Below are 12,736 nucleotides of genomic sequence, written 5' to 3' on the forward strand. Positions count from 1 at the left end.
GCAACTAGATGTCGAAAACGTATCACTTGACATTTCGAGAATTCAAATTTTGAAATGGGAATCTTCATAATTTCCATTTGAATCTGTGTCAGGTGTACGCGCGGTTGGGTGTCACTTTCAGGACCAAAAACGTAATTGCATCTCGTCGAGTTTTCAAAGCTTAGACAGGAATTTTATCTACGCCTTCAAAATCGGACATTTATGCCGTATAACTTGACACATCCTCGGCCAATAAGAGAGTGGGTCTTTAAAAAGCTTGTCGCTGTTAATTTCTTTGAGATAATATTGCTTCTTGTGTTAGCACCTGCATACTGAGTACACCAGAGACTTTAGTTTAACTTCATTCGGCTGAGCATCGAACTGCAAGGCTTGACAAGATTTGACTGTTTTTACGGTCCATATTTAAGATGAGACACTTGTGCGGCTTTTTAGACCTCATGTACTTGCTTATTCAACTGGCTTGCTCAGTTCCACTTTCGACGTGCTGTCGTCATCCTGGGTATCACCCTACAAACTTCACCTCCGCTAAACATCGCGATATTTACATGAACGGCACCCTTATTTTTGCCGGTTTGTTTCCGATACATTACGCACCGCAAAACAACAGCACGTCCAAGGAATGCCGCGGAAAATTAAACATTCGCGGATTCGAGGAAACCTTGGCCATGCTTTACGCTCTGGAGCAGATCAACAACGATTTGAAAATCCTTCCTGGAATCACCATTGGCGCAGACATCAAAGACACATGTAGCAGTGTTGACTTTGCGATTCGGAAATGCTTGAATTTCAGTTTTGTTAAGAAAAACATGGAGAGCCTTATGTGTGAAAGGACACGACCGAAACGAAGCTTAGAACACGATCCCATCACGGTAGCTATTGTTGGCTTGGGAACAAGCGATGTGGCCATGGCAGTAGCAAATTTCGCGGGATTGTTTTATGTTCCCGTTGTAAGTTACGCGTCCACAAGCAGATTGCTCAGTAATCGAATTCGTTTCAAATATTTCCTACGAACAGTTTCCTCCGATACTCTCATGGCCAGGGCAGTTATCGATTTTTTGCGCGCCTTAAAATGGAATTTCGTACACGTTTTGTATTCCGACACAGACTACGGTCGATCGGCGATTGAAACATTCGAGCACGTTCTTTCAGCCTCGGCGGGAACGAAAATTTGTGTGGCAGTGAAAAGGACTTTTACACAACACACGAATTCCCGAGAAATTGAAGGTTTCCTCTCCGATATGAGAGCGAAGCAAAACGCGAAAGCGAAAGCGGTGCTGCTTTTTACGACGATCGAGGACACGGAGCTCATCTTGAAGTATTTCGACGATCTCGGAATGAAGGATTATGTGTTTATTGCTACTGATCACTTTACCGGGCCCACAAACAGGTTCCACAGCTCCCGAGAAATGCTTCGACGGATTGTCGGTGTCACGCCGCACAAAGGTTCCGCTGAAGAGTTCGTTAAATATTTTGAACGCTTCAACGGAAGTGCTCGTGGCTGCCCATGGCTGGATGAATACCGCGGACACCATCATACGAAAAATCCCGGACAACTGTCGGCGTATGTCCCATACGTTATCGATGCAGTTTACGCCGCCGCTTACGGCTTGCACGACCTTCTGAACTGCACTCAAGGCAAAGGCTGCCAATTTTCACCAGATGAATTTTCAAATTTAAACAGGTAAGAAATGTAAGTGTATTTGAACTATGTTTCAGCAAATGCAGTCGTCGATGGAAAAACATAAGACGAGAATGGTAAACTTGCTACTAAAAAGCGTAATAAACAACTTTACTACTAGGTTTTCGGGCTTCACTACTTAGACCTGCTTAAGATTCCCTGATACAAGTTTCTTTTAGTGCGATCATACCACTGTGCAAAATGCTTAAAAAATTACTTTCACGGTTGTTTTACTTGGATATCAGATAAGCTTTTCATTTGTGAAATATGCGGTCAAACTCCGCCTTTTAGAAGCAATCAGGGCTATGCCAAGATATTTTCTTTCTAACGAAATTCATCCCACGCAAAATTACCTTTGTTTTTTCGAAAGTTAAAAAGTGCCATTTATTTTTGTAATACCCCACAATGTCATTCCCTAAATCTTTAGAATTGCAAATTTTTTGTTTTGGTTGATTTAATTTGTAAAAATGCATTAACAATATGGAACTGCTAATTTACAACTTTGAACTTGGGTTTATTTTTATAAACCTTATTTCATTATAATCCTTGGTAAGAAACTCCATTGCGAGTTACTGGCTTTCAAAAGGAGATCTTTTTTATTAAACTCAACCGAAAGAACTATTGAGCGTTATTCCATTAAAATGAATCTTTTTCTTAAGGAAAATATTACTTGTACCAAATTAGTAAGTTGGTACTTTTACCGATAAAACGTGAACAAAGAGACAATGTCACTTTTAATATACGGTGGTCAGTACAATATCGGGTATAAATTAAATCAACACACGACTTTTCGTTGCATTTGCCATCATCGTAAAGTTCGTGGCTATGATACAGTTCTTTATCAACGAAAAACATTTATAGGATATTTTCAGCGTTTTTACTTATTCACAGCTATTCAAAAAGCCTTTTGGACCGAAGTCAACAGGATTTGAACGGAAGCATATCATGTACGTGGCAAGCTGCCCTCATTTAAATTCAATACATGTCATTGAAAACGCGCTGGAACCAGTTCCAACTATTATTTAACTCAGACGAATTGAAATATAAATCTTTAGGTATTGATGTGTAGTTTTCCAGATCATAACAACTCGAAAGCACCGCATAAAAATAATATTCTACGATGGTTTTTAAAACCTGATGACACTGATTACATGACTGTTAACTAATGTACTGTTTTACAATGTGAAAAGACCTACTTTGCCATCAAAGTAAATAGAAATGTGTAAAAAACATTTTTGGTTGGATTTACTTGTCCTTGGGTACACAATAGCTCTTGAAGGACGTTTTCACGCCCATCTTATAATTGCCTACGCCATTAATTAGAAAAATGCTCACAGTATAATTACGGCTGATAAATATTGGAATATGGCTTTCTTCGCGAACATTTTAGTTTCATTTTAGTTTGGTATATGGAAAGAAACATCCCTAAAGTTTTCTAAGCTGAAATGCTTTCGAAAGTCGCAACAAAGTTGTCCTAGTCAAAGCCTTTTAAAAAAGGTATAATTCAGAGCTGTATCATGTTGAGTTTTGAGCTTTCTTTGCTGTATGTGCAGATTTTAGATTTCATAAACATATCGCTTATCGCCATGCGAGATATTTCCAATAATTGGAGAAATATAGTTTCTTTACAAACTTACAAAGTGAAAGCCTTAAAGTGCATTGTTGTACAACACGAGGCATAAAAATGAAGAAAAAAATAAAAACAAATGAATTGTTAACTGGCACCTTGACGATTTCATTGTTATAGTCATTTAAAAGACTGCCAATGTTTGTCTTCAGCTTTTATGCAGCTGTAACGATAGATAGAGACCAATGAATATTATCTCTTACCGCAGCTGGTTTATTTATTTCTGACTGATCAAAATAGCAGCTATGTTACTTTTCCTAGCCTCTTGCCCTTCAATCAAAAAAACTGAAAGCAATTAAGGATCTTGAATTCTGCAATGTAGCAGGTTAGACTTTTCTTTATTTCAATCTCAGTTTGATCAAGATGTTAATTCTTCATTTCAAAAACAGTACATTTGTTTTAAAATTAATCCTGAGAATTTGGTGATAGATCAAGATAATGTGTACTAGCTGATGATTTGCTTTACTGATTCATACCATTTGGCTGCATGGCAATATAAATCGTACCTGCTTATTAAGGAATACCATATAAGCTCTGCTCGTAACTTGAATGGCTCACTACAAAATCTTTCCAGTTTGCAACTTTAAAATGTTAAGGAGAAAAAAAGTCATGTTGAAGACCGTAAGTTGCGTAAACTGTCATAGGCCAATCTTGATATTTAAAACTGATGCTCACTTGGTTCCAAGGCAGAGGGAAATAAAGCAAAAGAAATCACGTGGAAGTTGAGAGTTAAATAATTAATTTTCATTGTTCTATATATTTACCTAAGCCTTGAGGCCAAATAATAATTTTAAGCTGTCGAAATTGGCCTCGTCAGGGCTAACAAGACGTTTTGGCAAATGCCCGTTGAATCAACTGACAAGCTTAGCCGACTTTTATTATTCAATCAGCTCAGAAATAGTACGAGTACTTCAAAATTTGTTTGGTCACTTTTTGACTTCAATAGCAAACGCCGCGTAACTTAACAACACACTTTCTGGAAAACCCGAAATCAACCAAAAGTTTCTTAAACGGGATGATTCCAACCGGAAACACGTTTTTGGCGATATTCGAGCGTAACTCCCGTCTTTAAAAACAAACAAGCAAGCAAGAACAGATATAAACAACAACAACAACAACAATAATAATAATAATAATAATAATGATGATGATGATGATGATGATGATGATAAAAAAACAAAGAAACAAACGAAGGCCGGGAAAAACAAGACATGACGACAAATCAACTTGTTAAATGTATTTCGTACCTTTTTAACTTAATCTTGGTCCTTCGTAGGGATGATGGATTTCTCAAAAGCATTCAAAGCGTGAAGTTCACAGGTGTATCACGTGATCCAGTTTCTTTTGATTCCAACGGAAACGGCCTGGGTGCTTATGACATCACGGTGGTCAATAAAGAGACTGAGCAATGGGAGCCAATCGGGAGCTGGATTTCCAACACGTCAAACGTGCTTGACCTGCCTGCAAATGTGTCATTCCTTGATTTAAATTTGGCGAAATTGCGAATGTTCTGGCAGAAAGTGTTCGACAGCTCTGTTGAGCCAACCTCGTTTTGCGGTCAGCAGTGTCCTCCCGGACATTTGATGCTATCAGATGAACGTCACCAGGTCTGGCTTTTATTTGCTTGTTTTTTAATTTAATTTAGCTTCTTCTATTGTTCTGTCCGGGATGGACTGGGTCAGATTTGGCCAATTAGTAATACATGTAGTAATTGGGCTGAGTGGAGAACAATTCAGGGAGACATTGCGCGAGTAATTTCAAAATTGGTTGAGCGCGAAGCGCGAGGCTGATTTAAAATTACGAGCACGATTACTCTCTGAAATGTACGACACGAGGTCCAATTACTAATTAATGGTATCTATAACAAATTTCGGAATTAAAAATGTCTTTTGAGAACTTCTTTAGAGCGAAAATGTCTGTGGCGCATTTCATTAGTTTTGAAAACTGTAGGAAACGCTGCAAAGGAAGCCATTAAAGCGCGCGTAATTGGTGTGCAAATCCCTTGGGTATCCAATTACAGCTATCCAATCACAAAAAGTTAAAATTGGATACCTGTAATTGGATACCCACGTGATCGCGCGCCGATTACGTGACAATTAGGCGTGCGGAGAACCAAGCACCATCGAGAATTTTGTTATAGATACGATTCACACTAAAATAACTAAAAATTATAAGCAATGAAAAAAGCTTGGCCCGCTTTGCAAATATAGTGGATAGGCAGTTTCTTGCATTCCCTTCCCCTCCCTTCTTCATCTCACTCTAAACTATACTGTCTTTGTCATTACTCCTTTTTCCTTTGTATTGGGTCGTTGTGGTGTTCTCACTGACTACTACGCCTGTGAAGTTGAGCTCAGCATAATTACTCTAAAATATAGAAAGAGAGATTAACGTGAAGCGTGTTATATATAAATGACATAACTTGGCTTCAGTTAGAATTTAAAGTGCACTTTAAATTCAGAAAACATCTTTGTTTTTTGGCGCAAGGGAGATTTTATCACAGAAGAAATATCTGTCCAGTTCAATTTTTCGCATGAGTGAGAAAAAACAAACGTTAACAGTAACGGAATCACAGATTAAGTTCGCACACACAAAAAAATGCAAGCGCCTGGAACGGGCTAACGGCAGTGTGCATGGAACTCGCAAATAGGTAATTCTCATGACGTTTTGTTTTTATCATACTCTACCCCTGCAGAGCTGTTGTTGGACATGCGTTCCATGCGGTACCAATGAAATTTCTTACAATCCAGTAAATGGCTCTTGCCGTCGCTGCCCAGCTCGTTATTGGACAAACGAGAACCACACCGCATGTTTACCCATAATACCCACCGCGGTCAAGCTTAGTGACCCGGCCGGCATATCGGTTGGCGTGGTTGCAATGCTAGGAGTTCTGGGTGTCTTTTCCATCGTGGTGGTTTACTGTCGTCATGGCAACACCCACATAGTGCGTGCGTCAAGCAAGGTGCTGAGCTACATCATGCTGTTCGGAATATTCCTTGGTTACTTGACGGCGGTTCTGATTTTGTTCGAGAGAACAGAGACTCTGTGCCAGATTGTGCTTTTTTCCTTTAGTATTGGTTTCTGTATCGTGGTGGGAACATTGTTGATCAAGACAAACCGGATACACCGGATATTCAGTAAAAGAGCTATGAGAAAAGGTACGTTATGTAACTTCACTTAAGTCTCCTCATGTTCAGTTTACTACCAATGAACTGATAAACAGTTAATCAGTTAAACAGAAATTAAAGTAGAAATTGAAAACATGATGACAAATTCCTCCATTTTACCTAAGGCCAACATTAGCTGCGTCTTGCGACCCTATATGGAAATGTTTAAAACTTTTTAAGTTTCCCTTTTATCCTCGTTTAAAGTTCTTGTACAAGTTTTTATTTAGTAGTCATATCTTACGCAGTGCTCCTGTTGATATTGGCCGATGGCTGATGGGGTCACCAGCTTAAATAAAGTTTGACTTAACTTGACTACCATTTGCAGGAACCCCGCCATGTTTAAGCGACAAATGGATGGTAGTCTTTATCAGCGGCTTCGTTGTCATAGAAACAGCTATCTGTACAATCATTGTATTCACTACCTCGGATGGAGGGCTCAAAGAAGTTGTGTACTCTGAAATGAGAAACGAAGCCTTCGTACAATGCAAACTTGCATCCTACGCCAACTACAACATGGCTCTGTGGTGGTGTTTTAACAGTGGTCTGGTGTTAGTTTGCACGTACCAAGCTTTTCTCACGAGAAAGGTGCCCGGCAACTACAATGAAGCTCGTTTCATAGCTTTCAACATGATGACAATCTCGACAGACGTGTTGATGTTCTTCTTGTCTTACTACGCGACGCAAACTTACTATAAAGATATTCTGGTAAGCTCTTTCTTGATCGTCGCCGCCACAGTGACCATCGCTTGTATGTTTGTACCTAAAGTCTACGTGATTGTGTTTCGCCCTCAGAAGAACGTCGATCGCAGCTCAACCGTGAATCTCGGGACGCTTGCTGACGATGAAGATGAACACAATGACAGGAAGATCAGTACAAGATCCAACACATCAGTGCTTAGTTCTCTCTCTACCACCAGCAGCAATCAGGTGGACGCGAAAGAAAACAGGGCTTACGATGACAAAAACACGGAGAAGAGAAACAGAAAAATATCCACTGTAAGTTTCGACCGTAATCCACAAGAAGATTGGAACCTAGACGGATGCCACGAGCGACCTCCAGTCACATCACGTGACTCTAATTTAAGCGTCCGTACTGTTCGATTTGAAGACGAAATCGATCTGGATTTTGTCCCTGATTCTACAACTTGTGATGACAAATTTCCAGAAGAGTTTGAATACCGACGGAGGGAATCGACTATCTGAACTTGTTGTTTTCTTTTATTTGTCGTGTCTAAGGCCCCGTCTTTGAACTTTTCTTCAAGATATAAAGTTATTATCAATAGTCCAATGCGAATCAGGAAAACGTTAACAGTATTTTTAAAGTAAGATGTTTCACCGCAAAATTTTCAAATTTTTTAAAAACTATTTGAACAATAAGATTCAATTATTCGAGGAAGTTTCATCCACAGTATTTAAACTGCATCGTTTTAATGCATTTTTCTTGTTATAATGTTACGCTTTTCTACAAAAAAGTTATATTTTTCCATTCATTGATGTATGACTACTTTGGACACCAGCCATTGAGCTGAATGGACCAGGCAATTAAGGAGTTAAATTCCTACAATAAAGACGAAGGAAAAATTATGCGTAGAGTTTGATTGCAGATGTTTAATTCAAAATTTTTTTTAGCGCACAACCAGCGTCAGTAGAGAATTATCAGGAGAATCCGAAAACCAACACAATTTTGAGGGCCCCACTGAAAACCGCTATGGCGAGCTGGGTTCCCTAGTGAAATATCCTCATCCTCATCATCATCATCATCATCATCATCATCATCATCATCATCATCATCATTATTATTATTATTATTATTATTATTACTGAGCCAAGAAGTGGACCTGCATATAGCTACAGTGTATTTGTAAAGTAGAGTTTTTGCCATTTAAATGTGTAGAGTATTTTTTACTGTTCTTATTTAAATTTTTTCGACAAATGACAATAGGCAAATTTATAAGGGTTGTAAAGAATGAGTGTAATTTGTAATTCGTTTGTAAGTTAGTATTTCCCTGACATATATATTGTCCTAAGAATTTTTACAGTTGTAATTTTTTTTATAAGCCACTAATAAACATTATTATTATAATCAAAAAAATTATTATTATTATTATTATTATTATTTCGTTCATACCTAACAATGGCGAAGCGGCAAACCTACCTAACTTTCGTGATAACATAACTGAACTGCGCTACTGCCGCTGGAAAATTCCGGGCTCGAAAATAGTTCTCTTTATGTCTTCTCATGTAGCTTCGACCAATTCACACTTCCATTGAATCTCATCGATTGTGCCCTTTAGTTCTGGTTCAATTTGAGCCCGGGAACCGTAGAATAGATAAAGTAAACCCTTGGTTCATTTGAATTGCACATGGTACACAAGGTTTGGTTAAGTAATTATTTGGGATCTTCCCATCCACAATTATCAATTGTCACAATTGTCAAGAATTATAGAAAAATAAACGATTTTAAATGTGATTGTGTGAGGAATGTTTCTACAATAAGGTTGTAACAAGCCATGATTGTTGTCACTTTTTCCACCATTGCGGAGTTTTGAACAATCACAAACGTCCAGTTTGTGATCATCCAGTCGATTTATGATTTAAGAAAATCAACGAAGTAACGCTAAAGTAAGTTCGGTTTTAACTAATTAAAAGAATCCACGTCGAACACGTGATGATGATAAACAACTTGTATATACACGCCTGTATGGTTATTAATCAGTGCACCGTGAAATAAGCCGAGAGTGCGTAAATGTTTACATCATCAGCTTGACAACGATTGAGAGAAAACTCTTGTCGGCTCTCATGAAAATATTCATGAGAAGATACAAATATGATCAGGGTACATTAGTTTGTAAACCTTCATCAGATTTCAACAATATTCATTTTCTTTGCTGTGGGCATTTTATCAGTATTCCTTTGGATATATTATGATGTTTGCTAACAGGGCACAGACTCCGTATTCCATGCCATCCCTCTTGAAATAATCGGAGAATATTCTTTAAGATTAGCGAGGTTTTGAATACGCAAAATCGTTTCAATCTCTTGTATACTAATCCAAGCAAATTGAAGAGTAAAATTACGGATTCGAAGATCAAACAAAGTCGCGCTTAACCTGTCATCAAATGACAGTTTTTCCGCGTTAACAATTACTAAAAGCAAATATTTAATGTTCAGTGTTTGATTAAAACTAGGATTCCGTCTACTTTGACCAGCAGACGTAAATTTAATAGCATTCCTTTCTCGCTAGAACAATCATTTGAGGTCAAAGGCTTTTGTCGTTCAACAGTTTGAAGTGAACAACTGAATGGCGAAAAAAGGTGGAATTGGAGGTAAAAAGGATCGTCTTTTTATAAATAATGTGGTCGCAAACGGCAAAGAGGATTTTCAGCTTAACACGAAGCTTGCAAATCTCGAACTACAGAAACACAAAGAAATGGCTCGGTTGGAGACAGAGAAAAACAAACTTAGCTTGCCGAGCCTCAGGAAGAATGGAGGCATTTCTCTTACACCTCTATCTTCACCAACTATCTCTCCAACACGAAGCCCTCTGGTACAACGTCGAAAAAGCGACGTTTTGGTTACAGACGTGGTAGCAGCGAGACTTCAGTGTAAAAGCCAGATGATGGTCGATACCGATGTGCTTGGTTTACGAAGATCGAAGTCATCACAGAACATCAGGATAAACGTGGGTCTGACTCCTTCTCCAATGTGTCGAAGTCCTGGCGCCGCCAGTCCAAGACTTCTAAACAGGCGATCTACAATTGCTCAGACCTTCTTGTACGAAGAAGCTAATGCTCTAAGGCAAGCCAATACGGGAAGACGATTTTCGGCTGGAGTTGTGCCTTCCATTCGCGTCGAAGAAAGCGCAGAGTCTCTTAACGAAAAGGTGAAGAAATTCAATGAGAGTCTGAAAAGGTACAGCAAAAAAACTAACACAAACGCAGTCGAAGAGCTCGGCGATTCGCCACCCATCGACGAACCTACCGAAGAACCTTCCGACGAGTTATCGACTCCGCCGAGGCCTGTAGCACACAGGTGGAAGTCATTGCCTAGTATATTTCCCATACTTGGCAGCCAAGAGAGAACCTCGGAGGAAATGACATTTTATGAAGACGTGAAGAGATGTAGGTATTTAAGAATCCCTGAATCCCCGGCTTTGAGCATTGATCAAATCTTTGACAAAGATTCAAAGCAAACTGAAGAGCAAAAATAATCACACGTTTGCTAATAATGTACCTTACATTGCCTTGCGCCAGTTGTTGATGAGATCGAAAGACTGTGAACGATGAAAGGCGATTACACTTGCAGACTCACAAGAACAACATTTATCGTAATTTTAAAATAAGGGTTATGTGACGCCTCGATTCCAGTTTTCGCCAGTAGTATGATCAGGCATATGTCAGATCAAGTTGTTACATACAGGAGGTTTAAAATAATGGAAAAGTTCTAAATCATCAACCGTACAAGCGATCTCGACTACAATGATTTCACTGGCTGAGTACTGAACATAATTAGGACGCGATGTAATGGCTAGCCCAGGAGGTACGTTATAGCAGAACTGGTCCGTATAAAACCCTGATGTCCTTGTTTATCAAAACCATCAACAGAGTACGACAATGTTGTTTCATTCTTTTGATTGCAACCATTTAAGATACTTTCCTCGGCAAAATCATTGCAGGTGTCGTTGTCTTGAACACCCCAAATGATTTCAAAATCCGCAATCATTAATTTAGAAAACTTTGTGCTAAACGACACCCTCTGTCACATTGGGTCCCCCCTCCCCGCGTACCCAAGCCATACAGTAAATTCTCATTGCTTCGCTGACTTCTTGCTTGTGGAAGCAAACTTTGAGGAAATGAGCGAAGTCAGTTTTGAGACTCGAGGGACTTCGTGAAACTAAGAGTGGAATGACCAAATAATTCGCCAATGGTTATCTCGTAAAATACATACCACAAGGACTTATGGACCGTTGAGGTGCTAAACTTAAGTGGCACTCAAATCCAAACAGGCCCACATTTCCGCAGCAGAGATTTACTACGAAGTAACTACAATCAAGGTCCGGGACACTTTGCACTTTTCCCAACATATGGTCTTTCTGTCCACCTCCCCTCCCCGCCCCCAACACAATGTTGATGTTGATTCATCCAAAGTAAATCCTCTATTCCAACATTGTTTTGGGGAAGGAGGGTTCGGCAAGTTATCAGTTGGCGTCATCAGTTGGCATTTTGTTAAATGTCCCAAGGACGTTTGGCCAGGATTGTAGGTGTATAGACGGATACTCCACGATGTTTGTAGGGTTGCTAGTCCCGGCATCGTGTTTACATGCAGGTAATGAATTTAATAAACCCTTAAGATGATTGAATAACTGGTTCTTATTTCCACATTTTCTCTCGACCGTTTTTATTGCCATTATTTCTGTTTCGTGTTTAGGTAATATTAATAGGGAGCTCAAGCAACGACGACGGCGACGCCGAGGACGACGCCTAGTAAAACATGAAATTATATTTTACCAGCACAATTAAATTCGCAACTGTCTAGATCTGTTCAGTAAGCCAATGGCTCTAAAAACGTGCTCAGGCTAAAAATGTAATGGCAGCGTTCAATTCCAAATAGAAATACGAAAAATTAGCCGTCGTCGTTCGCGTTCCGTCTATGGTTCCACAGACTATGTAGAACTTAGTCATTTCACGTTGTTGTTTTGTAGAGGACAGCAAAGAAATGTACAAAGACTTATAACCAACGTGCACAACCATCGTTCTGTTCGATAAATCTTTTGTTTGGTGACGTTCTCGTTGCCGTCGTCGTCGTGGTTGCCTTAAGGTAATTCCTTTGAAATAAAAGTGACAATAGATTTTTTTTCAAACTTTGTCCACTGAATATCTGTCATATGATAACTTCAATTTTGAAATAAAAAAAGGGGGTGCCCTTGCTCATTAAGGAGCAGTGAGGCATTGAAAATGCCCCATTTTGTCATTATTTAATGCTTATTATAAGAACGCATTCCCAGTAATTTTAAAATCTTTGTGAACCCAGACTCATAAGAACACGCATTAAACTATAGTCAATACATTGTGTCGGACACAAACATTTTAAGTTTGATTCAGACAGAAAGCTAAATCCCTGATTAAAAATTTGAACCAAATTTCTTGACGTGGTTACTAAACTGCAAAATAGAAAAGACCACAGTGTATCTGTTATTTTTCTTATTTATTCAATTTTCAGCAATGGAAATTAGGTCAGTCTTTTCTCACGCAAAGCTTATGATTAGTT

At 39.0% G+C, this 12,736-nt stretch overlaps 2 protein-coding genes across 2 annotated transcripts; both read left to right on the forward strand.

The window, feature by feature from the left end:
• Window positions 1–88: 88 nt before the first annotated feature.
• Window positions 89–8,939, forward strand: LOC110055693 (metabotropic glutamate receptor 4-like). Its single transcript, XM_020762089.2, has 4 exons — window positions 89–1,681; window positions 4,582–4,912; window positions 5,998–6,460; window positions 6,795–8,939. The coding sequence occupies exons 1-4, from the start codon at window positions 408–410 to the stop codon at window positions 7,670–7,672; spliced, it is 2,946 nt and encodes a 981-aa protein (XP_020617748.2). The 5' UTR covers window positions 89–407; the 3' UTR covers window positions 7,673–8,939.
• A 712-nt stretch (window positions 8,940–9,651) lies between these two features.
• On the forward strand, window positions 9,652–12,426 carry LOC149117062 (uncharacterized). The gene is made up of 2 exons (XM_089282740.1): window positions 9,652–11,794; window positions 12,171–12,426. Exon 1 carries the CDS (start codon window positions 9,771–9,773, stop codon window positions 10,677–10,679), a length of 909 nt encoding a protein of 302 aa, XP_089138866.1. The 5' UTR covers window positions 9,652–9,770; the 3' UTR covers window positions 10,680–11,794; window positions 12,171–12,426.
• The last annotated feature ends 310 nt before the right edge of the window (window positions 12,427–12,736 follow it).

Source organism: Orbicella faveolata, unplaced genomic scaffold (assembly GCF_042242905.1).
Source record: "Orbicella faveolata isolate gen_17 unplaced genomic scaffold, um_ofav_v1 contig_12, whole genome shotgun sequence".
NCBI lineage: Eukaryota > Metazoa > Cnidaria > Anthozoa > Scleractinia > Merulinidae > Orbicella > Orbicella faveolata.